Raw genomic sequence first — 25,995 nt, forward strand, 5'->3', positions numbered from 1 at the left:
CCATGCACATGCCAGCAGTCAACAAAGTGTGCAGAGGCAAGTTAGCAGCAAGAAACGGATGCACATGAGAGGATGTCCCTGTGCAGCCTGCACCCATCCCTCTCCCTGCCCTGCCAGCATTTGCAGCGTGGCACCATTCCACTCCCTCCCCATCCACCTTGACACTCCAACCACCCTGACCTATGGAGGGCTGCACTGAGCCCCTGGCTGCAGCATGCACATGTGAGTTCACTTGTTCCACTACGCAAAAGGAAGCATTTATTCAGAGCTTCTTTTAAACTTCAAAGTAGTATTTCATCTGGATGACGGGTTTGGAGAGATTACATTTCATATAAAACCCATGAGAAATAAATGTCTGGTAGAAACAGGTAACAAAATTCACACTGTATACAGTTGTGCTATTTATCTACAGTTGTCAAAAATACAAAGAAATTAGATTAAAAAAGGTTGCTTGGTCAAAACATCAAAGAAATATATGTTCCAAATGCATAGGAATCACAGAGTGATCAAACAAAGACAGTACGTGTCTTAAAGCTTTAGAGCTTTCAAGAGCTGCAATGATCACGTGACTAAAGAAAAGCTACCAAGTTTGTTCACCAAGACAGATGTTCAAATTAAAGACAGGGAAAAAAAATTACACTCTACCACCAGGCATCTTTGCTGGAGGGGAGCAGGGGGATGAAAAGAATGCAGCAGATATTTAAACTTTTCCTTATGGTATCTGTATGTTTTGAAGAAACCCCTCTGACAAAAGCAAGGTCAGTTTGCAAATACTATCTAAGGAAACAGTAAGAGACAGCAACAAATAATGTGTGTCACCGATAGGATCACTTCATATTCATTGTACCGCACAGTGACCAAGAACAATGATCCCGGAGATGAAAAACAACTCTCTCTCCCCAAAGAGCACCCTGAAGCCTGAACGTCTTCAATAAACATTTTACCCCTGAATTTTCTCACAGTGTTCTCAGTTGGTATTTCTCTGAGGGAGAGGTAGGCTCTCATGGAGATACTTCATGCTCCCATGCTCTGAGAAGTCAGAAACAACATGATTGTCCCCTCTCAGTAACCACTTTGTAGTTAAGAGTCCTTCAATTCCCACTGGTCCACGTGCATGGATGCGAGAAGTACTAATTCCAACTTCAGCACCTGTAGAAAACACACAAGATAAAGGTGGTTGATCCTCAGAAGATATTCAACTTTGTACTATATAGCTCTACATCTTTATGTAGAAGCAGTCATTCGGTGTGACCTCCCTTCCTTCACTCCTCCCCAAGTGTCAGAAGTTATTTTTTATCTATTCTGATTAGAGGAACTTAACTATTATAAATTGGAATGTTTATACTTCTGTCTGTTACAGCTTCACTTTTAGAGAGAAAAATAAGCCAGAAAGGTACGTATGTCTTACATATATCGTACATTTGTTTGATGGTTTACCCTTTGGACAATAAGAACTAAATTAGTCAAGATTGCAATCTTATGTCCTTTTTTCTTCTTTTTTTCCTCTTATTAAAGAGACCATTGTATGATCTTATAAAACCCTAAATACAATTTTTTAGCACACAGAGCACTGCATGTTCAAGCCTGCTGCAGAGATTTCTAGTAGTTTCTACCTCAGGAATTAATGTTTCCCTTGTCTTCTGCAATTCCTAGCACGTGCACCTGTTTACTTAGGTAACTGATACTCAGTTTTGTTCCAGTCTTTCCTTCCTCCCACACTGCTGAGTGAGTGAACGGCTTTGTGGTGCTTAGCGGCCTGCACACCACAGGCACTTACCAAGTCCAAATCTATATCCATCAGAGAATCGGGTACTGGCATTCCAGAAAACACAAGCACTGTCCACATGCTGGAGGAAGAACTCCGCTGTTTTCTCTGAGAAAGTGGCAGAGCAAAAAATATGATACAGTACGTACAGAATGATCATGCAGTCCAATAGGCACAGCCTCATACCGTGAACACATATAATAGCAGAACTTTCACATGCAACATTATCAGACAGTATTTAACAGCCTGGATTAAAACATGTTCATACACACCTTCTTCGTAGTATGTTTATCACATAGATACAACTGTAAATATTACAAGGAACCTTGCAAAGACAAGAAGAAAGTGAAAAGATGTCTAATTCTTACTACAGTCTAGACCTTGCAAACAGGGATAGTTGTATGACTGGGGAGAAGTGACAGCAGCCCCAAGCTACATTTTGCAGTCAGACAGTTAAACTACATGTTCAGCTCTACATTATCTCAATGGATACATGGAACTGTTCCAGATAATGGAAAGTCCTATATTAAGTTTATATTGAAAATAGTATTTGGGAAACAGAATGCAGAAACACCACATGAAATCAGCTAACTAACCCAGTTCAACAAAGAACATGCAAGACTGGAGCAACCTCAAGCAGAGTTGTACAAGCCTTAGTACTCTGGAGGATGCCTTTCTCTGTAAGGCTGTAAGCTGCAAGTCAGTCACCCATAGCAACGGGATGAATGCTAAAGATCAACTCTATCTCTAGTACACACCCAAGTAAATCACTAGTGCACCAGGTAGTGGCTTACAGTATCAAATGCATGCCTTTCGATGCTACTCATTTAAGTTCTGCAGAAGGTGCAGAAACAGATGCCTGCTTGAATCTCACACTGGTGAGCCACAAATCAAAGTGACCTTACTGTAGCTGACTCTCAGAAGTTTTAGGCTTGTATTGAGAGTCATCCTTTGGCTGGGAGCAGCTCTAGCTACGTTTTGAAGTGTCAGAGTGTTCAAACCTCACGTAGAGGAGTGGGAGAAGCACAGAGCTGCACACAGGAACAGAAGTTCGCAGCATCAAAGGAGCAAGAAACTGGGAACTGAGATATATGCAGCTTTTACACTACAGATGCAGAACTGGGAAATAAAGGACTGGGAGAGATGGGGAAAAACACTTGTGGTCCTTGTTTGCAGGACTTAAAAGTGACATGGGAAGACAAAACAGATATAGTCTGATCTTTCCTACAATCCCTATGCCCTCTATAGAAGCTCACCTCTTCCTCCTTCAGAGGCCTAAAGACATCTCCAGGATTCAGGAGATGTTTCTGCAAAACTGTCTGATGTGGTAAGTCTGCACAATACAGGAACACAAAGCAGTCTGCCTGACAAGAGCATGTGTTGACTTGCCGTTGGCCAGTTGCTCAAACACATGCCCTCACCTCCTGGAAGAAGGGCACACAACATGTTTTCCTTGAATTAAACACAACTATAGATAGATTTAGCTCATAGGGTTCCGGTTGATTATGCTTACTACAGAACCAAGATAAGAGAACTACTGCAATGTAAGTAGTTATGCTAATAACAAGAACCCACAGTGAAACCAAAGCAGAAGCTTAAGGAAACAGATTGGTCACAAACCATTCTCTGTGACGATAACATCCGTGTGAGAACTTCCATACTTGTGGATATGTTCAACAGCCTCTTGTACACTGTCCACAACCTCAATGCAGCACTCCAGATCCCCATATTCAATGCGGAGAGATTTCACTTCTGAGGGGCTGAATGTCAAGTAAGAGGCAAACTTTGGGCCAGCATGAATCTTCACCTGCAATACCAGAAGTATTTTGTGCTGTAGATTTTACTGGTGCTTAACAGGTGAAAAGTGCAGCTTGTTGTTCTGGGTATAGCCAGGATGGAGTTAATTTTTTTCATAGCAGTCCCTGTACTGCTACATTTTGGATTTGTGCCTTAAACAAACCACTGTTTTGGCTGTTGCTAAACAGTGCTCACGCAGTTTCAAGGCTTTCTCTTTTTCCCCCACAGTGAGAAGGTCGAGGGTGTGCTAAAAGTTAGGAGAGGACATAACCACAACTGATTCAAACTGACCAAAGGGATAGTCTATGCCATATAATGTCATAGTCAGCAATAAAAAATGAGGGGAAGGGAGTTTCGAAGAAGGCAGACATTGCTCAGGGACGAGCTGGACACTGATCTATTTGTGGCAGGTGGTGAGTGACTGTATTTTCATCACTTGTTTTGTTTTTCCCTTTCTTCTTCCTCTTTCCTTTGCTAATTAAACTATATTTGTTTCAAACCACAAGCTTTCTTGCTCTTGCTCCTCCCACTCGAGAGCAGGAGGGAAAAGTGAGCAATGCGTTGGATGATGCTTAGCTGTTGGACTGGGGTTAACCTACATTTGTGAATCAAAGCTTTGCTACATGCAGTGCAAAAATAAAAATAGCCTCAGTTTTCAGAGAGAGCAGATTGGTGAACTAGCAATAAGGCACAATAGCTGAAATGCTATGTTGGCTATCTATCATGACATGCTCCTAGTTCAGGGTTCATTTTAAACTATTTAAAGCAATTACATCATTTAAAGAAAGATATCTGGCTGGAGAACAGTACAACACTAGTAGTGGGAAAACAGCTAAACACTGCACCTAGCCCTTGTATCTATGTTTTTAGAAAGTATGTGGTCTGTAAGTAGTTGTAGCAAGCAACTTACTTCCAGGTTTGCAAGTCTCACCTACAAAAGACTTTACCTGTCTTTATCCTTTTGTTTCGTAAACTGACACCAGCCCTCTCCAAAGCGTATGTTTCAGACACAGAAGAGTTACTGGGCCCAAAACAAGGCAAGGACCCACAGTTCTCACGATCCTGATAAAGAAGATCTAATGCATCATCAATCTCTGAGTTTAATCGTAGCAGCTAAGACACCTAAACAATGAGAGGGAGGAGTGGAGGGGCAGGTGCTGATCTCTTCTCTCAGGTGACAGCAACAGGACCAGAGGGAATGGCATAGAGCTGTGACAGGGGAGGGTCAGGCTGGATGTTAGGGGAAGGTTCTGCACCAAGAGGTGGCTGGGCACTGGAACAGGCTCCCAGGACAGTGATCACGGCACTGAGCCTGCTGGAGTTCAAGGAGTGTTCGGACAACGCTCTCAGATGTATGGTCTGATTTCTGGGTGGTCCTGTGTGGAGCAAGGGGTTGAACTTGGTAATCCTTGTGGGTCCCTTGCAATTCAGGGTATTCTATGATACTTCAGAATTGCTGATTAGAATCCCTACCTTTGAAGGCTTTCAAGAAAGGTGCCTGTAAGATGGCATTTTCTTGTGCAACTATAAATTTTGTTGATAATGAAATCCTGACCAGTATTTGCGTATTTCCTGTTCTCAAGTCAGATTAGACAGCAGTAACATCAAGTCCTCCCCACTGTATTAAGGGGTGGGAGTTGGTGGGTGATTGTGGAAATCCACCAGTCTTCACACAAAATCCATAAATTTACCCTTCCCCCCCCCCCCCCGCAAAAAAAAAAAAAACACAACCAAACCAGACGTTAAAAAAAAAAAGAAAAAAACAACACAACAAATAAGTGAGGACTTGCTCCTGACTAGCTATCTGGGCCAGCTTCTCTTAATATGACTTCTTTTTAACATCATCAAAACATGACCTGTCTATTTTACCATGTTTTCCTGCATGAATTACTGCTTGTATAAACTATTTGCCAAATGCAAATGCTATGTGAAAAATCCACATTTTAAGTGTAATTTAAAGTACTTCACAAATATTTCTCTCCTGATGCATCTCTGCTACAAAACATTACACACTTCAAAGCAATTATGTAGGATAGTGGCCTTTCACTGTTCCTGTGGAACAGTGGGAGGGGAAAATAATGGGAGGGAAAATGGGTGGGAATAAAGGCAAGTACGACAAAATGTTTAAAAAATGTGGATGAAGCAGATTTGAAAAGGAGAAACATAAAATGGGAAATGACTGAGGTAAGAAGGTACGTTAGATTCCATAAGAATAGTCTTTGTGTCCGGGAGGTTGCTAGCCATTAAGTCAGAATTAAGAATAGTAGAGAAAGGGTTGTGGATATGTTCGTCCAAGGCAGAGAATGATTTTTTGCTATGTAAAAGGAACTAGTTGTATCCCAGCAATGGCATGCAGCCACCTCGAAGAAGCTGCTTTCACATTGTTTCTACGGAAAAGCTTGGGGTTGCATGGAGAAGCCAAGAAAGCTCTCTGAAAGTTCATTTAGGTGTACAAAGAGACGTGGGTAACGTAAGTGTTATGTCATTATAAAACTACATAGGGCTATGTCAGCAAGACCAAAGGCTCCTAAAATAAAAATAAAAAGTAAATAAAACGAAACAAAAAACAACACATGTATACATGACTAACCTGTTCTACTCTCAACATGTCTATGATCTGATCAAACAACGGGGTTCTCAGCAAGTCTCGATGAATTAAGAGTGTTTCCAGAGCATTACAGGCAGCAGGATATTCACACTTTGAGTCTCTGACTGAGGTTTAAGAGTAAATAATTGGTTACATACCATTTATGACAAAGATGTTGAAGAGCATGTGAATTATTATTACGTATGGTTATTATTATAACCATAACACATATTCCAAATGTGAAGTTCAATTACACTCATGATATCCAAGTCACCCTCTCACAGCTTACTTATTCGCGTGACCTTCTCAACGCTGGCATCTGTGTCCACATACACATGACAGATCCCTTCACTGTGTCCCATCACTGGAATTCCCTTAGCAGCTTTCTGGATATTCCTGACTAGCTGGGATGAACCACGTGGAATGATTAGATCTATCAGCTTATCCAAACGGCAGAGATCTTCTACTTCCTCTCTTGTATTCACCTGTGAAAGTTGTGACACAAACAGTCAATGGCCTGAATTCTCAAGCTCTGCCTGTGCTTTTTATACATGCCACAGCAAAAAAGTTGTTGATTTAATTCTAGACACTTACTAGTTGCACTGCATCTTTGACTCCATGAATGGAGAGTGCTTCTTGTGTCAGATGATGAAGGATTTGATTGCTATATGCAGCCTCTTTCCCTCCTTTTAGTAGCAAGCCATTTCCACTAGCTATGGCCAAAGCAGACACCTGTCAGAAAGGAATTAAAAAAAAAAAAAGAGAAAAAATGATCTGACTCCTCTGTGAGAATAAAAACTGCAAAATAGAGTAAGAACAGGATTTTTAATTCTGCTGACTTATTCAATATTAATATATGGCACCAATAAATTTTTCCAAGTCAGAACACGTAACTCCAGAAATGAAGTATCTTAACGTTTCAGGAACAAACTTGAGCTTCAGGGTACTACTGGCAAAGGAAGATTGCTGTGAGTAAGTCAAAGGAAACCCTGAACATAGGCTCTGGCACAAATTCGGTCGCTGTATAAAACTATTTCAGATGCAAGAACTCTTATCCCTAATCATTCTGGCCAGAAGTAGCTAATAAGCTCTTCCTATGAAGAACATTTTTGTTGTACTGTCTAAAACAGAAGTCATAAGTAGACAACACTTGAGATAAGCATGTTGGAGAAAAACCCTATAGATAATAAGCCTTTTATTTTATCACATTGATTTCACGTTTATAACCAGAAGGTGTCCTTGCCCATGGTGGGGGGAGGGGGGAGTAGATGACCTTTAAGTTCGCTTCCAACCCAAACCGGTCTATGATTCTATGACACCTCCCACTAGACCAGATTGCTCAAAGCCCCACCCAACCTGGCCTTAAACACTTCCAGGGATGGGGCATCCACAACTTCCCCAGGCAGCCTGTTGCAGTGCCTCACCACCCTCATAGTAAAGAATTTCTTCCTTTTATCTAATCTAAATCTACCTTTTTTTTTTATTTTAAAGCCAGTACTCCTTGTCCTGTCACTACACTCCCTGACAAAAAGTCCCTCCCCAGCTTTCCTAAAGCCCGCTTTAGGTACTAGAGGGCCATTATAAGGTCTCCTCAGAGCCCTCTCTTCTCTAGGCTAAGCAACCTCAGTTCTCTCAGCCTGTCTTCATAGGAGAGGTGCTCCAGCCCTCATCAACTTCGTGGCCCTCCTCTGGACCTGCTCTAACAGATTTATTTCTTATGTTGGAGTCCCCAGAGCTGAATGCAGCACTCCAGGTGGGGCCTCACAGGAGTGGAGTAGAGAGCGAGAATCACCTCCCTGGACCTTCTGGTCATACTTCTTTTGATATGGCTCAGGATACAGCTGGCTTTCTGGTCTGCAACTGCACATCGCTGGCTCATGTGGAGCTTTTCATCCATCTACGCTCCCAAGCCCTTCTCTGCAGAGCTGCTCTCAACCCGCTCATCACACAGCCTGTATTCATTCTTGGGAGTGCCTTGATGACAGTGTTGAACTGCCAGCCACTTAGCCTTCTTGAACTTCGTGAGGTTCTCATGGGCCAACCTCTTAAGCATCTCAAAGTCACCTCAGACCAACTCCTTTTCCCTACTAGTGTCCTCTGGGTAAAAACAGTCACCATGTTTGATATTCTACCTCATCCTGCTGTCCACAATTTGAAAAGAATACTGAAAAAATAAGGAATACTTCAGAAAGATACACTAAATGACAATGATCTAGGAACCTTGCCGTACCCAGATACTGTGTGTCTTTAACATATAAAACTAGACATTAAAATGCAATTTGATTGTATCCTGTTAAGAATCTGCCTCTCCAAAGATCAGCATCACAAAGGAAAGCTGCAGAGACAAGCTTATTTAAATAAAAAAAATGCAATCTGTAATGGGTTTTAAAACAGTTTGTTCCCTTTAAACAATAATAGAGCATGGCTATACTTCAGAACGATTGAATTTCTTGAAATCTGTAGGAAGCAGTCCGTGAAATATGATCTCAGAACCTCGCCTTTTAAGTATTAGAGGCAAACATGCTATTTGTATATACTTATTAGAAGCTAAACTGTTAGTCTGCAATTGTTTTACCTTTACTGCAACTCAAGACCGAACTCTGAGCACTGACTCAATTCCGTGTATGCTATCTCCAGCTAGCTATCAGGCACACACTACTCCATGGAGAAGTCAAATTTCCTCTGTAATTGCTTACCCAATTGCTTACCCAGCTTACCCAAACCAGTATGAGATGCAATAGTAAACTATGGAGGAAGCAACCTCTCCTCCGCACTCAGAGTCCATCCTACTGTCAGCTACAGCATGGGACAGAAACCATACTATTCAGATGCAGAGGTATCAAAGATGATCCTCTGAAGTTGCATCGGAGAACTTAAGGATGGGGGCTGGCAGGAAGAAAAGTAACTAACAAGACAAGCCATCCTAAGTCTGTAAAAAAAAAAAAAAAGAAAAAGGTCGGGGGGTGGGGGTGGGAAGCCAGTAAGAATCAGCCTGATAAAAGGTTTACAAATGAGATAAAGGAGAAGAGGAGAAGGGGAGAGATTGGCTATGCAAGGCAAGAGACCCAGGAGGCAAAGGCTGGAGTCTAGGAAGGCAGACTAGAATTTGACAAGGAAACATACTGGTTTTCTATGAAGAACAGAGCTAGCAGCAAGGAAGTAATAATGGCAGACAAGGGAGACTAGCGCCTTTTCCTTTCACATGAACTTTGCCTAGAGCATACTCCCCTTCAGTATGAAACGAGGCCCAACACTCACAAAATTCAGTTATAAAATATCAAGCTGCCCTTTGGCAGTCTCTTTTTAAGTGCCCATACCCATCACTTGCTCCTCAAACACTTGCTCATATGTTAGAGAAATGCTCAATTAGTCTTGCTAAAAATACTAGCAGTAAGAGCCTAGGCTCATCTCTCCACAAGTGAGTAAAAGCTATCATTCTGCCTCAGTGCAAACATGCAGTATCAGTATGGGACAGACCACTCAAAGCCTAGAACTTCTACTTTCTGTGCTAATTTTTTTAGCATATATTCTTAACAGTTGCAATTTGTTATTAACAATCTATATTAAACATTTGATGTTTAATCGTAGCCTGCAATTCAGCTGTATTTGGCATGGACAGGAAAGCGCTCATTGGTAGATAGGAACCTCGTAAGTTGCAAGTTAAGCAGGGAACCTACGTTATTAGACACATGCAGAAACTGCACCACCTGAATGTAAGCTCCTTCTCTATGTTGGGTATCAAAAACCAACCCTGAATAACTCTCAACATTGCAGAAGCAAGTCCCAGGAATGTGTCTGTAGAAAAAAAAATTTGGGATGACAACAAAATTCATTTCAGAAGTATACAAGCAAAAGTCTTTTGAGGCAAGACTTCTTGCAGCCTTCCAATAACTCACCAATAGAAATACACTTTCGTTATCAAAGATCTCTCTGCCCTCCTCACATACCTGTGGAAGACAGTCAGGACGGGACTCAAAAATCACGAGAAGGACCCCAATAGGCACTGTCACCTGCTCCAACTCTAGATCCTTTGCTATTCGTGTTCTCCGAACTATGCGGCCGACGCTGTCCTGTGAAGATGCTGCAATCTGACGTAGCCCAATAGCCAAGCTGTTCAGCTTTGATGTAGACAGACTTAGACGTTTCAACAAAGGAAGTGCCAATCTTCCTAGAAGAAAGAAAAAATTGTGCTCAAGATAGATGTATCTGTCTAGTTTCAAGTAAAAGTGACCTAATGGTCAAACTAGGAAAAAATTCAGCTGTTTCCCACACCATAGCAAGAACCCTACCTAGGGTGAACAATGTAAAGCATTAAGTTTAGTAGCTACAATAAAACTGCTCAAATTTGACAATGATTTCACCTACCATCACATATACACCTAATATGATATGAATGATTTGCATATGAAGTAATATCCACAAAGACAAAGTTTGTCCTATTTCTAGTACTGTTATACAACTGTGTACCTGAATTTCTTACAAATTTCTACCCTTGCAATATTCCTGGACGGTTTGGGCAGTAATTGCATCTTTCTGTTTCACAGATAGAAATCCCAAAGAGCAGAGGAACACATAGCATTTCAGATTGGGCAAGAACTGCCAGAGTTTTCTAGTCTGAACACATTCAGGTAGGAAGTTTACTCAGAAATGTCCCTACAGGCATTCTGATCAGTAAAAATGGTTGCCATATGTCTTTTACTGAACACTACAATTTGCGATGTGCCAGTTTCACACATTTTCTAACCCAAGACCAGCTTCCTGATGCACCACTCTAACACAAAAGAATGGATTTAGTCTATGCTGCCTGAACTGTACTTTCCTCAGTCAGTAGGTAATATGGTTCTTTCTGGAAAGCACCCTTTTTAAGTAACAACCTTCCCCACAGGGGTCAAACATTACGTTAACCAGCCCAGGAGATATTCATGCTATTTCATACATGATGATAACAGGGAAGATACTTGCTATATTTAATTTCTAAAGCGAAACTCCTTTGGCAAAAGAAAACACTATTTATTTTGATTTTTATTTTTTTAAACTATGCTGTGGGTTGCTGTTTTCAAAGGCTTCTCTGTCTTCTCTGATGAAGACATCTCTTATGTAATTATGGAAGCTGCAGCTGTTTCCACTGACAAGCTCTCAAAGTCCTGGGTTCACTGATCTGTGACAGCCATAATATCCGATTGCAGGTGACTGAATATTCTAGTTCTGCTCATTTCCTTTGAGGTCCAGGTAAGCTCATGACAACAGGAGAACCATGAAAGGACCCATAATATTACCTTTATTTTCAGCTTCTTCTAAGTCCTTTTTGTTTGCCAAGAGAATTTCTTCTCTCTGATCAGTTAATAAGTCAGCAAGACGATAAATAATCTCCGCTCTCTGAAAGAGAAAAGTTTCTGAACTGCATTCTTACATGAAGTCCATGGTGTTTGACATCTGGCTCACTTCAGCTCATTTCTACTGACACATCTTCTCACTGTCTTGACTCTCTGAATACTTGGAGCCAGCTGATTTTTTCCAGGACCCATTTGTGTTATAAACCTGTATTTTAAGACTTGCCACATGTTCCCAACCTTAAAGAGTGAGGACATACTGTTCTCTCACCTGCTCAGGCTGCAGAGCTGCCAGGGTCCTGCCACCAGCTCGAGACATTTCACCCTGCTGCTCTACTGTAGGGCCTGCCAAAACAAACAAACAAACAAAACACAACCACAAGACATGCAGACAAAGGTTACAGCCCATGTGGAAGGAAACGAACACTAACCTTTCATCTTCCAACTCCTTACTCAAAGCAGGAAAACAGGTACGGTCTTAATAGACATATCAAAGAAATTTACTGTATGCCAGAACAGGAAAATCTGTATCAGATACCAAAATGCTGCCACGGTCCCCGAGCACAGCCCTTTTCAAGGCATCACGGAGATTCAGTAAGATCATCCATGTCATAGGGGACAAACAAGCATACAGCTTGTATCAAAGAGACTTGACAAAGAGCAAAAGAATACAAGGACGGCTTAATCTCAGAGCGTAGGAGGCTACTGAAAACAGGGAGGCATCCTTTGAGAAAGTTTAATTATACAACTAATGAAAAGAGAAAAGATTGCAGAACAACATGGGAATGTACAAACAGTACTGGAAGCCAGAACCAGCCTGAGTAACAGCTTGCAGAATAGCTGCTCTCTCTCCGCCTCTCCCTGTGTACATTGAAGGGTTCCTACAGAAGAAAGATTTTTTTCTTGGCATGGATGTCAAAGAATCTGTCTCAAACTGAAATGATACAGAACAAGTTTCGAAACAGAAACAGGAATAACAAGTCAAAAGGTTCAGGCAGCATTTCACTAAGGAGTTCTCAAGTAGCTCATGGATAAGCTACGTTTTCATTTTTAACTCTCTTGAAATTGTCTGTAGAACAGATGACTTGAAACGTGACTAATATGCCTGGACTTCTATTTAAGAAGTGTCCTACAGAAATTGCCAGAGCAGGAATTCCCACGTTAAGGAAAATAACAGCAGGTATAGTGGGAAGTGTAAGAAAAGAACTAGCGGACACTTGATTAATAAGACTTAATTAAGGAGTGTTAAAACAGCTTTTTAAAGCGAGGTCATACTTTGTAAAGTAGAGTGTATTTTCATGTTCTTTGAAAAAAAGTGACACATGTAAGGAGATAAGAGTTCATTTAAAAAAGTTACCTGAATATTTAAAGCGTGTTTTGGAAGATAGAAGACAAAGAAAGAACGGGAGTAACCACATTCTATGGTAGAGGAAGGGTCGCAGTAAAATTTCACATTTACTTTTGCTGTTCACCATATTTGTAATTGTCTGAGAAATGGGGTTACAAGATGAAAAGCTTTATAACTGATACAAATTTATTGCAGTAGGACAAAGTGAAAAGCGCTGATATCACACTTTTTCCTAGAAAAGAACTTTTCAGAAAAGGAGCTAAGTTTCCTGGTGGACACCAACTTGAACACGAAACAGCAATGTGCCTTTGCTGCAAAAGCAGCTGATGGTATCCTGGGTGGCATTAGGCAAAGTACTGCCAGTAGGTCAAGAAAGGTGATTCTCCCCCTCTACTCAGGAATGGTGAGGCCACACCTGGAGTGCTGGGTCTGGGCCTCCCAGTACAAGAGAGACCTGGGCACACTGGAAAGAGTCCAATGGAGGGCCACGAGGATGATAAGGGACTGAAGCACCTTTCCTATGAGGACAGGCTAGGAGAGCTGGGACTGTTCGGCCTGGAGAAGAGGAGGCTTGGAGGGGATCTCACTGATGTCTGTAAATACACGAAGGGAGGGTGGAAAGAAGACAAAGCCGGACTTTTCCAACTGGTATCCAAGGAACAAAAAAAGAGGCAACAGACACAGACTGAAACATAGGAGGTTCCCCTCCTGCGGTTTCCTGAACATCAGTAAATACTTTTTCACTGTGAGGGTGACTGAGCACTAGCATAGGTTGCCCAGGGAGGTCGTGGAGTCACAGCCTTCGTGAGGTTTCAAAACCTGTTTGGACGTGGTCCTGGAAAACCAGATCTGGGTGGCTCTGCTCGAGCAGGGGTGTTGGACCAGGTGACCTCTGGAGGTCCTTCCAACCTCAACCAGCCTGTGATTCCTTTGCAGCCACTATGCAACAAAATAGCAAGTACAATTCAAAGCAGATAAACATGAAGCAATGCAGAGGCAAAAGGGGAAATCAGGCCTTGGTACTGCACATAATCCTATGAAAACATCACTTCGATGCTCATCGGTGTCGAACAGCAACTTACATGTTTAGGCTTTTGGAAAAGGCCTAGGAAAGGCAACAAAAAACATCACCAATCTAATCAAAACTCAAAGTTAGCCTTGCTATCTCATAAACCGAAGGTTCATTTGCATCTTGGACACTACACAAAATTTTATTTTTGCCTATCTTAAAAAGGTCACAGTAGAATAAAAACAGTTTCAGCCAAGAGAAACAGGGATCGCCAAACTTTTGGAACAGTTTCTGTAGAAAAGGACCAAGAAAAAACCTTTTTCATGCGAAAAAGAGATGATGAGGGAAAAGACGATGTCTCATGTCACAGAAGTTGAACAGAGATCGATCACCCGTGTTCTCTTTCCACACAGAAGGCGGGGGCATCAAAAGCTAGCAGGAAGCAAACTTCAACACTCCTCCTGCCCACAAACACACACAAAATAAAGGAAGCAGTTCTCCACACAGTGCTAGCTCCAGAGTTTACGCACAATACCTAGTTAAGGCTCGTGACTGTTGTGACCCATGGATGCTAAGTGTTTACATGGGTTCAAAGGATATGGCCGATTTTTACAAGAAATCCATTAAGCATTTTTATACTCAAAGGCATTTGCTTGTCTTAAAGTGCAAGGCACAAGTATCACTCTATACTTGTTCCATTCTGCTAAAATCACAGATCTTTGGTCTGACTTTCTGCGGCCCTTGTTACGTTGTCACAGCAACACAGAGGCAGGAAAACATTCCTCCATACAATAACAAAAGACCGAGTCATTAAAAGAACTTATGACAAAAAACAAAACTACGCACTATCTTAGTTCAGCAGTACGTTCTATATGCACGCTTTCACCCTGAAATCTTTGATAGTAGATGATAACCTCTAAGACTAAAAACAATACAAATTCTACCTAGGTCTTTGAATGCAAGTCTGACGCAGCAAGTCATCAGCTGGAAGGAAGCCGAGCAGAGGATTCAAGACGTTCTATTCCAACATTAAAAAATTACCTTTCAAAAGCCGTTTGTCAAGCAGAGCATAGTTTCCCATTTGTTGAACAGGCAGGCCTAGCCAAATTTCAACCCTAAACTTTCAGGAAATCTCTACAGCTCCCAATGTACATGTCACTTCCGTACTCACCTGCAGGTTTTACCTCTGAAAAAAAAGTTCCAACTTTCTTCCCTTCCACAATATCTGTGATGACATGACCCGAGATCTTTGGGTGGGTTCCATTTGCAATCACTACAGAGGTGCCTCCTTGGAGGGCCCACAGAGCTGCTTTCACCTACAATGAAGGATAGAGCCAGCTCCCGAAAATGCACTTGTTATTTGAATCCTCATGCTCAACAAGAATTCTTGCTCCACTTTGATCGCTTATGTTGGAAAAGACCCTTAAGACCATCAAGTCCAACCATCAACCTAATGCTACCACTAAACCATATCCCTAAGTGCTATGTCCACATGTCTCTTAAATACTTTTAAGGATGGGGACTCTACCACTTCCCTGGGCAGCCTGTTCTAATGTCTAACCACCCCTTCCATGAAGAAATGCTTCCTGATATCCAACCTAAACCTCCCCTGGCACAACTTGAGGCCATTCCCTCACACCCTATCTATCACTTGTCACTTGAGAAAAGAGACCAACACCTTGCTACAACCTCCTTTCAGTAGCTGTACAGATCAATGTGGCCTCCCCACTGCCGCCTTCTTTCCAGACCTAAATCCCAGCTCCCTTAGCTGTTCCTCACGTCGTTTTCTAGTTCCTTCACCAGCTTTGCTGCTCTTCTCTGAATGTATTCCCAGAAACTCAGCATCTTTATTGTAGTGAGGTGTACTGGGTCTGGCTGGGATGGAGTTAACTTTCCCTGCAGCAGCCCATACAGTGCTGTGCTCTGCACTTGTAGCTAGAACAGCACTGGTATCACACCAGCGTCGTGTCTGCTGCTGAGCAATACCGGCACAGCATCAGGACTCCCTCTAACACCTCCCAGAGCTAGCAAGCTGGGGGTGGGCAAAAGGCGAGGAAGGTACATCACCAGGGCAGCTGACCTAAACCAACCAAAGGGATATTCCATACCCTATGATGTCACACTCAGCAATAAAAGGTTGGAAAAAGAAAAAGAAGGGAGGGGGTGGGCTCTCATTGTGAAAATGTCTGTGTGTTGAGGCCCTGCTTCAACGACGTAGTCAAGCATTGCTCGTTTGTGGGAAGTAGAGAGTAATTTCTTTCCTCTGCACTTCCACACAGCCTTTGCTTGCTGTTTTTATTTTTTTCCCTTTAGTCAAGCTAATTAATTAATAATCATTTTTCCTTAATAATTATTTTTTTTCCATTAGTTAAATTATCCTTATCTCAACCCGTGAGTTGTTTCTTTCCTTCTCTTCTTCCCCTCCTCTTCTGAGGAGGGGGAGTGAGAGAGCGGTTGTGGTGGAGTTCAGCTGTCTAGCAAAGTAAAACCATCACACGAGGGGACCAACACCGAGCACAGTACTCAAGGTGTGGTCTCACACAAGTACAGATGGACCATCACTTCTGTTGTACTGCTGGCCATGCTATTTCTGATACAAGCCAGGATGTTATTGGCCATCTTGGCCTCCTGGGCATACTGCCGGCTCCTGTTCAACGAGCTGTTGACCAACGCAACACCCCCAAGTCCTTTTCTGCCAGGCAACTTTCTAGAACGCTGCTTGTGACCAGCTGACAACTGGATTGAACTCCAAAGACCTTCTGAGCCCAGACATACAACCACCAGTGCTGGTGAACAGAGTTGTTCCTCCCTAGGGGTAGGGCTTGGCACTTCCCTCTACTGAACTTCAAAAGGTTCCTGCCTGCCCCTATTTGCAGCCTGGCAAGGTTTCTCTGAATGGCAACACAATTATCTGCTCTATCGGCCACTCCTCTCAATCTCGTATTATCAAGTCCCCTTTCCACATCTCCCTTTCCCTCTCAATAAGGAAATAAATGTTCTACATTTCTACCTTGGCTTCCATGCCTCCCATTCCCACCCGGGATTTGGTTCCAAATGTCACAGATTGTTGGTCTCCTGGGTAGAATATGTCAATGAGCTTTGCATCATCAGATCCTGGAGGGCTGTCAAAGAGTCCTGAAATGAATAATAAAAACCTGTTAATGTTACATATCTTCTGTTCCAAAGCTCACCAGTGAAAAACAACTAAAGTCTTTGAGGCTAAAAACCTGTGTTGCACTTTACAGGATTCAAAACTTCCACCGAACCCTCCTTTTGTGCAACTGAAAGGATGAAACACTAACATGCAGGCTCAAGATGTGTAACCTCTCCAGAATTGTAGTTAGCATGAGGCAACAGAATATCCACATGCTGAATAGTATCATGTAAGCTGAGAAGTATTGACATTTCAGTGAGGTTAGAGAGAAAACCAGAAAGAAGTTTACAGCTTTTAGATGGTTCAGAATCAGGGCTTACACACAAGAGTGCACAACTGAATTTTAAATAAATACAGTAATTTTATTTAACTATGTTCTGAGTTGAGTGATACTTCTGTCTGCCTAACATGTAAACCCTAAACTCTACCACCAAACTTCCCAGAAGTTCTATGCGAACAAACGTGTCACAGATTAAAGTGCACAAGTGAAGAGTACCTGAGCTCTTCCTTGATAGCTTGAGAAGGAAAGGACACTTCTTTCCATAAAAAAGATACCACATCAAATGAATAAGCTGTGAGGAAATGGGAGTGTGTTTTTTGTTTGTTTTTTATTTTTATTTTTTATAAGTTGTTTGGACTATCATTTTTGTTATTTTTTTTTCTGAGGCAGTCATTTCAACTAGAATCAACCATGAAATCCATCTGAAACAGCTGGAAGAAACTGTGGTTATGAAAACCCAACCTCCTTCCTTCTCAGGGCCTACAATATGGACCAAAGTCCAGAAGCCACTGAAGGAAACATGTCTGGAAATGATAAAAAGAGTACATGATGTTGTTGATAGCCTGGTGTGAAACTGTACCTACTACCTTCCTCTTTCTAGAAAAGTACCTTCAACATCAACAGGTGACAGACTTCACGGCAGCACAGCTCACAAGACTAGACCAGTATCAGCCACATGTCTGGGAGACAGAAAATCTAGCAAGCTCCAGATATCTGGAAAGCAATATCCAGGACATGTAAAGTACCCATAAATCACTGAAAGACAGAATCCACTGCCAGAAGAAGCAAACGATTGTAGAATAGTGTTTGGCTTATATGCAGGGAAAGACTATGTATTTAGAATCAGGAGTATTACTCATGACTATATACAATTCTGAGGAGCTAGCAGAAGTACCATAGTGTCCACACAGGGCATGCCTTCCAATCCTTTCACCGGCTTTGTTGCCCTCCTCTGTACACTTTCAGGGATCTTAACATTCTTTTTATATTGTAGAGCCCAGAATTGCAGGCAATATTGAAGGAGAGGCTTCGCCAATGCTAAATACAGTGGGAGAATCACCTCTTTTGACCAGCTGGCTATGCTGTGTTTAATATATCCCAAAATGCTAGACAATACCCACGCTTCTGAATCCTTTAGCTATCTTCCCAGGGCCCTGAAATTTATTTTGATTGAACACAGACTTCTTGCCGCAACTTTGTTGGTACCCACGTGAAAGAGCAGGAGTAGGTAATAATCTGAAGTTTGAACTAAGCTCGTAAGCTCACTAGCAATGTCCCTGATCCAAGCCCCAGGAAGGCAGGAAAGTTCTCTATAAAGATGGTCTGGTCTGCAGATGGGAGCCTCTGTTCCCTTCAGAAGGCAGTCACCTGTGACTATAACTTGGCACTGTTTCTTCACAACACTGGCCTTGATCCTGCACTTGCTACAAGGAGCTGGTTGATCTGACCTTGATGGAACTTGCACAGAAACCCCTTCTTCCTTCTTTTCGCATCCATTGTCTAACAACACCCAGAGCCTCATACCTGTTTTGTAATGAAAGCTGATTGTGCAAGCAGTGGCTCCTCTTACAGCTCCATGTAAGAACTTGCTTCGACTCCTTGGTGTCCCCCTCTAGCTGCTGCCTTTATCCCGATGCGGATCAGATACTGGACCCACATCGGCAGTGGTTGTTCTAAGTTGGCATGTGTGTTCCAGAGAGGGAGAGCATAGATCCATCGATCTACCACCTTCTTGGGCTCCCAGATGCTTCTCAGTCTCCCTAGCTCCTCCTGAAGCTTGGCCACCAGGCAGAGCAGTTCATGGGGCACACCTCCCTCAGGCGTGCTGGCTATTACCCATCATTTCAGAGAGCAGTCCCAGGCACACCCTACAGCCTAAAAGATGGGTGGTTGAATGAACTAACTGAAGCTCTGAGTAGCTGCATTAGTCCTACCGAGTGCCAGAGGAACAGAAGCAGAGGACATGTTTTTCTGCCAGGTGGTAAAGAAATGTCTCACAAACCTTCTACATCTGAGAGAACAATCAGGAGATCAGTCTTCATTTCAACAGCCAGTCGTGCTGCCAGACTGTCATTATCCTTCACACTAATCACCTGCAATGAATACACACAGGTCAAGAACACTGAATAGTGGGAAGAACTGGGAAATTTGGCTACAACATACAAAAGCAAGCTACCTCAGCAATACCAAGTCCTTATGAACTGCTTTGGTTCTACCCACTAAAAACTCTTAGAAGATGATTTTTTCATGAAAGTAAGTAGTCTTTTGGAACACAGTCAAACAGTATCAAAACAACAGGCAGTCAGATCAGTACGCACATTCTTCACCTTGGTGCCCAATGAAAGAACTAGAGGTACTAACTGACCATGCTATAAGCACAGGTGTTCACAGAATCACAGAATTGTAAGGGTTGGAAGGGACCTCAAGAGATCATTGGGTGCAAGCCCCCTGCCAAAGCAGGTTCCCTAGAGCAGGTTGCCCAGGTAGGCGTCCAGACGGGCCTTGAATATCTCCAGAGAAGGAGACTCCACAACCACCCTGGGCAGCCTGTTCCAGTGCTCTGAAACATGATGTCTGCAGAAGTTCCTTTCAACCTCAAATATTCTGTGAAAACCAAACCAGGCATACTTGCTTTTGGCAGAACAGATAACGTCTGCCCTTCTTCTAACCCACAGCACTGTATCAGGCTAGAAGCAGACAGACAGGTCAGCAGAGTTTTCTGGTCCCTCTGTCCACATTACTAATTGCGTGTGTTTGTTTCCCTGCTGCAGGCTCCAGAGGTCCCCGATTACAGTGTTAGTAAACTACAAATTAGTGCCGTACAATCTACAAGCAGAATCCACCCCCTTGCAATACTTTACCCACATTTACCCCCTGCAGATCACTGTTCGGCTCTGGAGGTGGAACAACAGCATCATTAGTGTTAATTATAGGGACAATATTCATTCTTAAAAGTTCATGTAATGTTCCATTTAAGTTCCGACGCTTCTGTTCGTCATGGAAGTCCAGGTTGGTGACTAAAATCTAAAAGGAGGAAAGACGTAACATATACTTAGCCTATCACTTATCCTGAGAAAAATATAAACATACATAGTAACGTAATGGACCAATCAAGCCCTTTGGGTCACCAAGAAACCATAAGCCACATTTAAAAGATAGAGAATGCAAATGAGAAATATTCTTTCCACAACATTTTCAGGTTTGTATGACACCTTCTACTGGAGCCTATAATGGCCTTTTTCAAGCAAACAGATCAGAGGCTTCAGGAATCACCTTGGAAAAAAAAACACATATAAGCAGAACACAGATGTCGATGATAACCATTAAAAGCCATTTTTCATTTTCACTTTGCCACTGGACATTTGAGAACTAGGTAAATAATTCCATTATGCTAATGTTACAACATTTGGAATCAACGTGTGCACTGACTTTTTGGTAGAAATGAAATTATCTCTTAAATCAAAGGAATGATAGCTGTCTATAGACTTGAACAAGATTATAATCCAGTGCAGTCTATGGTAATTTTAGCTATACTGTAAACATTTTAGTGGTATCAGTTATACTGTATTATGGGAAGGAATTCCTCCAAGTGAGACTTTATACTAGGCTCTTAAATTCATTAAGTGTCTAAACAAATAGGACCTTACAGTTGATGTGACTCTGTGTTCTCAGTGTATTTAAGGTAAGCAAAGACTACTGAAAACAGAATAGAATAATTCAGTTTGAAGGGACCTTCAAAGATCATCGAGTTCAACTGATCATCAAGTTCACCAGTTCTCACCATTTCAGGGCTACACAAAAGCTACAGCATCTTATTAAGGGCATTGACAAGCATGGGACATCAACCACCTTGCTAGACACCCTGTTCCAGTGATTGACCACCTTCATGGTAAAGACATTTTTCCAGTTTGAACCTCCCCGTCACAGCTTTCTGCCATTCCAAAAATATGGAATGCTTCACGGCTTTGTGTATCATTCTTGTGCTGCTGTTTAAGAGTAGTCCAATTAACACAGTAGCAGCATTCAGTATAGACAGAAGACCCAGGCTAGGGATACCATCACCCACAAGTTAGATGACCACAAGAGCAGATGGACAGCAAGTCCTGGAGTGTTAATATATGCTTCTACCAGCTTTATAGAACACACGGTGGTTCAGCCACTTGGGATTTTTAAATTCTCCCTCTGGATCACCAACTTCAGTTTCTGTGAGGAGACTTTAACAGGAAAAAAACAAAAAACAAACAAACAAACAAAAAAAAAAACAACAAAAAACCCACCAAAACACTCTGTACAGAAGAGCAGGATACACTTTTTCTTTCTGGAGTTTATGCGTTTTTGCTCCTCCTTGCCAATAGATAGTTCCATTTCATAAATACTTAGCAAGACAATCCTGTATGAACTACTGCTTATGCTACAATAAGCCCCAAAAGTGGGACTGCAATGGAAATACAAGACAACAGTAAAGACTGTAGCATATAAAACATGGGGAAAAAAGCAAATCATAGAATATCCTGAGCCGGAAGGGACCCACAAGGATCATCGAATCCAACTCCTAGCTCCATGCAGGACCACCCAAAAATCAGACCATATATCTGAGAGTGTTGTCCAAATGCTTCTTGAACTCTGGAAGGCTCGGTGCCGTGACCTCTGCCGTGGGGAACCTGTCCCAGTACCTGACCACCCTCTCGGTGAAGAACCTTTTCCTGTCACCCAACCTGACCCTCACAGCTCCATGCCATTCCCTTGGGTCCTGTCACTGTCACCAGAGAGCAAAGATCAGCGCCTGCCCCTCTGCTTCCCTCAGGTGGAAACTATATTCCACCATGAGGTCTCTCCTTAGCCTCCTCTTCCCTAGGCTGAACAAGCCAAAGGACCTCAAGTGCTCCTCATGTGTCTTGCCCTCTAGACCCTTCACCAGCTTTGTAGCCCTCTTTTGGAAGATCTCTGTTAGTTTTGTGTCCTTCTTATATTGTGGTGCCCAAAACTGCACACAGTACTCAAGGTGAGGCCACACCTGCACAGAGCAGAGCAGGACAACCACTTCCCTTGAATTGCTAGCAATGCCGTGCTTGATGTACCTCAGGACATGGTTGGCCCTTTCGGCTTCCAGGGCAAACTGTTGACTCATACTCAACTTGCTGTTGACCAGAGTCCCCAGATCCCTTTCTGTGGGGCTGCTCTCCAGCCCCTCAGCCCCCAGTCTCTACATACAGTCAGGGTTGCCCCATCCCAGGTGCAGAATCTACCACTTGCTCTTGTTGAACTTCACGTGGTTGGTGATTGCCCAGCCCTCTAATTTGTCAAGATTTTTCTGCAAGACCTCTCTGCCCTCTAGGGAGTCGACAGCTCCTCCCAACTTAATGTCATCTGCAAACTTACTAAATATGCATTTGAGTCCTGCATCCAGATAATTTATAAAAATTTTAGAGAGAACTGGCCCTGAAATGGAGCTCTGTGGAACCCCACTACTGACCGGTCATCAGCCTGATGTAGCCCCATTTACTATAATCCTTTGAGCCCAAACTGTCAGCCAATTGCTCACCCACTGTACTATGTATTTATCTAGCTGCATGCTGGACATTTTGTTCGGAAGGATACTATAAGAAACAGTATCAAAAGCTTTGCTGAAATTCAGAACTGGCCCTTGGTCAGCTAGGCGAGTGACATTGTCATAAAAGAAAATTATTGTCTGACACATCTGGTGGCCTTCTATGATGTGGTTACAGCGTTGTTGGATAGCAGAAGAGCAAATGATATCCTTTACCTGGACTTGTGCAAAGCATTTGACATTTGACACTGTTCCCCACGACATTCTTGACTCTGAATTGGAAAAGACGTTTATTTGATGGATGGACCACTCGGTGGGTAAGGAATTGGCTGGATGGTTGCACTCAAAGTGTTGCGGTCAACGGCCCAATGTCCAGGTGGAAATCAGTAATGCCTGGTGTTCCTCAGGGTCAGTATTGGGACCGGCACTGTTTAACGTCTTTGTCAGTGACAAGGACAGTGGGATCGAGTGCACCCTCAGCATATGTGCTGATGACACCAAGCTGTGTGGTGCAGTCAACACACTGGAGGGAAGGGATGCCATCCAGAGGGACCTTGACAGACTTGAGAGGTGGGCCTGTGCGAACCTCCTGAGGTTCAACAAGGCCAAGTGCAAGGTCATGCATCTGGGCCGGGGCAATCCCAAGCACAAATAGAGGCTGGGTGGAGAATGGATTGAAAACAGCCCTGAGGAGAAGCGCTTTGGGGTGATTGTTGACAAGAAGCTCAAGATGAGCCAGCAATGCGCACTTGCAGCCCAGAAAGCCAAGCATATCCTGGGCTGCATCAAAAGAAGTGTGGCCAGCAGGTGAAAGCAGGTGATTCTCCCCCTCTGCTCTGCTCTTGTGAGACCTCATCTAGAGTATTGTGTTCAGCTCTGGGGACCCCAGGACAGGAAGGACATGGACCTACTATCAGCGCGAGTCCAGAGGGGGGCCACAAGGATGGTCAAGGAGGAGCTGGAGCACCTCTCCTATGAAGGCTGGCTGAAGGAGTTGGGGTTGTTCAGCCTGGAGAAGAGAAGGCTCCGGGGAGACCTTACAGCAGCCTTCCGTTACTGAAAGGGGGCTACAGGAAAACTGGGAAGGGACTCTTTGTCAGGGAGTGTAGTGATAGCACAAGGGGTATGGCTTTAAACTAAAAGAGGGTAGATTTAGATTAGATAAAAGGAAGAAATTCTTTATTATGAGGGTGGTGAGGCACTGGCACAGGCTGCCAAGAGAGGCTGTGGATGCCCCATCCCTGGAAGTGTTTAAGGCCAGGTTGGATGGGGCGTTGGGCAACCTGATCTATGGAGGGTGGCCCTGCCCATGGCAGGGGATTGGAATTAGTTAATCTTTAAGGTCCCTTCCAAACCAAACCGTTCTGTGATTATGTTAGATGAACAGGACTTTCCTCTCATGAACCCATGCTGGCTAACAATGCCATCACTGACTGAAGTAGCAAGTCAGCCTAGGAAAGAAGGAATCCCTTACTTGAGCTGCACAGATGCTGTACTGCGTAAACATGGCTTCATACAGAGCCATTAGTCCACTCTGGCCAGCTGCTGCACAGGCTCGGGCCTCTAAGACTGGAATAGCCTACAAAGATAAAGAATAGCTGTTAGACAGTGACTTGAATATGTTCTACCCAACACTCAAGGAAAAGTGGGACTGCCACCAACCACTCACCATATCTTTTAGCTGACTCTGGCCTGAATGAAGTGCTTGCCTCACGCTCTGAGAAAGCAAGATCTCATGACGCAATCGCTGCTTTCCAAAAGCTACAGCACCACTGGTAACAATCATCATCTCTCGGCCCTGATTCTGCAGCATTGACACCTATAAGTACAGAGAACAAAATTAGGATGTAGAGTAAGATCATTGCTAGCCTGACAGTTCTGGGTACTACAGCTATCACATGCTCACCAATTCCTGCTGACAGAAATATTCTGCTTATTCATGGATGCACAAAGCAAGACAACCACCCTCCTGTACACCTTCGTAATCGCTTAGGAACTATGTAAAAGACTGCATGCAATCCATAGCTTCTGCTAAACTTTATTTTCACACTACCAGTTTTTATGACAGAGTCATGCTTGAACCTTCACAATACACATTACATAGCAACACTTCCATGACCCTTGGCCCTCTACTTCCATTGTCATAGATAATGAAAGATAAAGCACAGAAAAGCCATATCCCCGACTTTCTTATTTACCATCCATTCCAAGAGCTTTTATTTTACTGTAGAGCTAACTCTGACAGTACAGCTTTTTACTGCTTCATCCAGACACATCTGGCCAAGTTACTTTCGAAGTCCTAAAGCTAAATGTCTTACAAGAATATAATGTGTTATGCGAACCTCACTTCCCATAGAAGACATATCCAATCCCCCAAAAATCCTCATTTCATTTTGCAGGACCAATCTGTTTGTTGATCCCATCAGCTTTTCCTACAAGTAATGAGGTTTCAAGATTTTTACTGGAAGAAATCTGCAAATGCTCAAGTAATCAAGAAGTTTTTACTTTTTCTACATAATTCATATACTTCAGTGCCACCTTCCCACAAGATCCAACCAGTGCCTAAGTCATGTCTTATCTGTTGCATAAAAAAAACCACCTCACTGTCAGAGTATCTCCTTCTGTGCTGGGTCTGACTGAGACAGAGTTAACTTTCTCCACAGAAGCCCATATGATACTGTTTTGGATTTGGAGACTAAAACAGTGTTGATAACACACCAGTCTTTTGGCTATTGCTGAATAGTGCTTCCAGAGCATCAAAGCTTTCTTTTTCCCTACTCTGCCCCATGCCAGCAAATAGGCTAGGGTGGGCAAGAAATTCAGAGGAGACACAGCTGGCACAGGTGACGTGAACCTGCCAAAGGGATATTCCGTGCAATATAACATCATCCTCATAAATAAAACTAGGGTAACAAAAGATGAAAGAGCAGACGGTGAGGGAGGGAAGAAGCTGACGTTCCAAGCAACCATTGTGCTGGGACTAGCTGGATGTCAGTCAGCTTGCGGGAGGTAGTAACAGATTGCCTTTGCATCACTTTTTTCTTTTCCCCTTTCCTTCATTTATTAAAATGCCTTTATTTCATCCCTTACATTTTCTTGCTTTTGTTCTTACAATTTTCTTACCACTGGTGGTGGGGGCTGGGAGAGGGAAGCAGAAAGCAAAAAAACATCTGTATG

The 25,995-nt window shown here is 42.9% G+C and overlaps 1 protein-coding gene across 8 annotated transcripts in view; it reads right to left on the bottom strand.

The window, feature by feature from the left end:
• Window positions 1–227: 227 nt before the first annotated feature.
• The window catches only part of ALDH18A1 (aldehyde dehydrogenase 18 family member A1), a 38,544-nt gene continuing 12,776 nt past the window's right edge, over window positions 228–25,995 (bottom strand). For 4 of the 8 annotated variants that reach the window (XM_035547913.2, XM_035547918.2, XM_035547914.2 and 1 more), the window contains exons 4-18: window positions 24,488–24,637; window positions 24,293–24,397; window positions 20,136–20,294; window positions 19,273–19,363; window positions 16,847–16,971; window positions 15,008–15,152; window positions 11,751–11,824; window positions 11,426–11,525; window positions 10,097–10,317; window positions 6,744–6,881; window positions 6,439–6,634; window positions 6,153–6,274; window positions 3,386–3,572; window positions 1,778–1,873; window positions 228–1,149 (exon numbers count right to left, since the gene is read on the bottom strand). In XM_035547913.2, the coding sequence (XP_035403806.1) occupies window positions 968–1,149; window positions 1,778–1,873; window positions 3,386–3,572; window positions 6,153–6,274; window positions 6,439–6,634; window positions 6,744–6,881; window positions 10,097–10,317; window positions 11,426–11,525; window positions 11,751–11,824; window positions 15,008–15,152; window positions 16,847–16,971; window positions 19,273–19,363; window positions 20,136–20,294; window positions 24,293–24,397; window positions 24,488–24,637 (2,091 nt within the window). In that variant the 3' untranslated portion in view covers window positions 228–967. The remainder of the gene's footprint in view (window positions 1,150–1,777; window positions 1,874–3,385; window positions 3,573–6,152; window positions 6,275–6,438; window positions 6,635–6,743; window positions 6,882–10,096; window positions 10,318–11,425; window positions 11,526–11,750; window positions 11,825–15,007; window positions 15,153–16,846; window positions 16,972–19,272; window positions 19,364–20,135; window positions 20,295–24,292; window positions 24,398–24,487; window positions 24,638–25,995) is intronic. The other 4 variants (XM_035547919.2, XM_035547922.2, XM_035547920.2 and 1 more) reach the window with 1 other exon arrangement.

Source organism: Cygnus atratus, chromosome 7, assembly GCF_013377495.2.
Source record: "Cygnus atratus isolate AKBS03 ecotype Queensland, Australia chromosome 7, CAtr_DNAZoo_HiC_assembly, whole genome shotgun sequence".
NCBI lineage: Eukaryota > Metazoa > Chordata > Aves > Anseriformes > Anatidae > Cygnus > Cygnus atratus.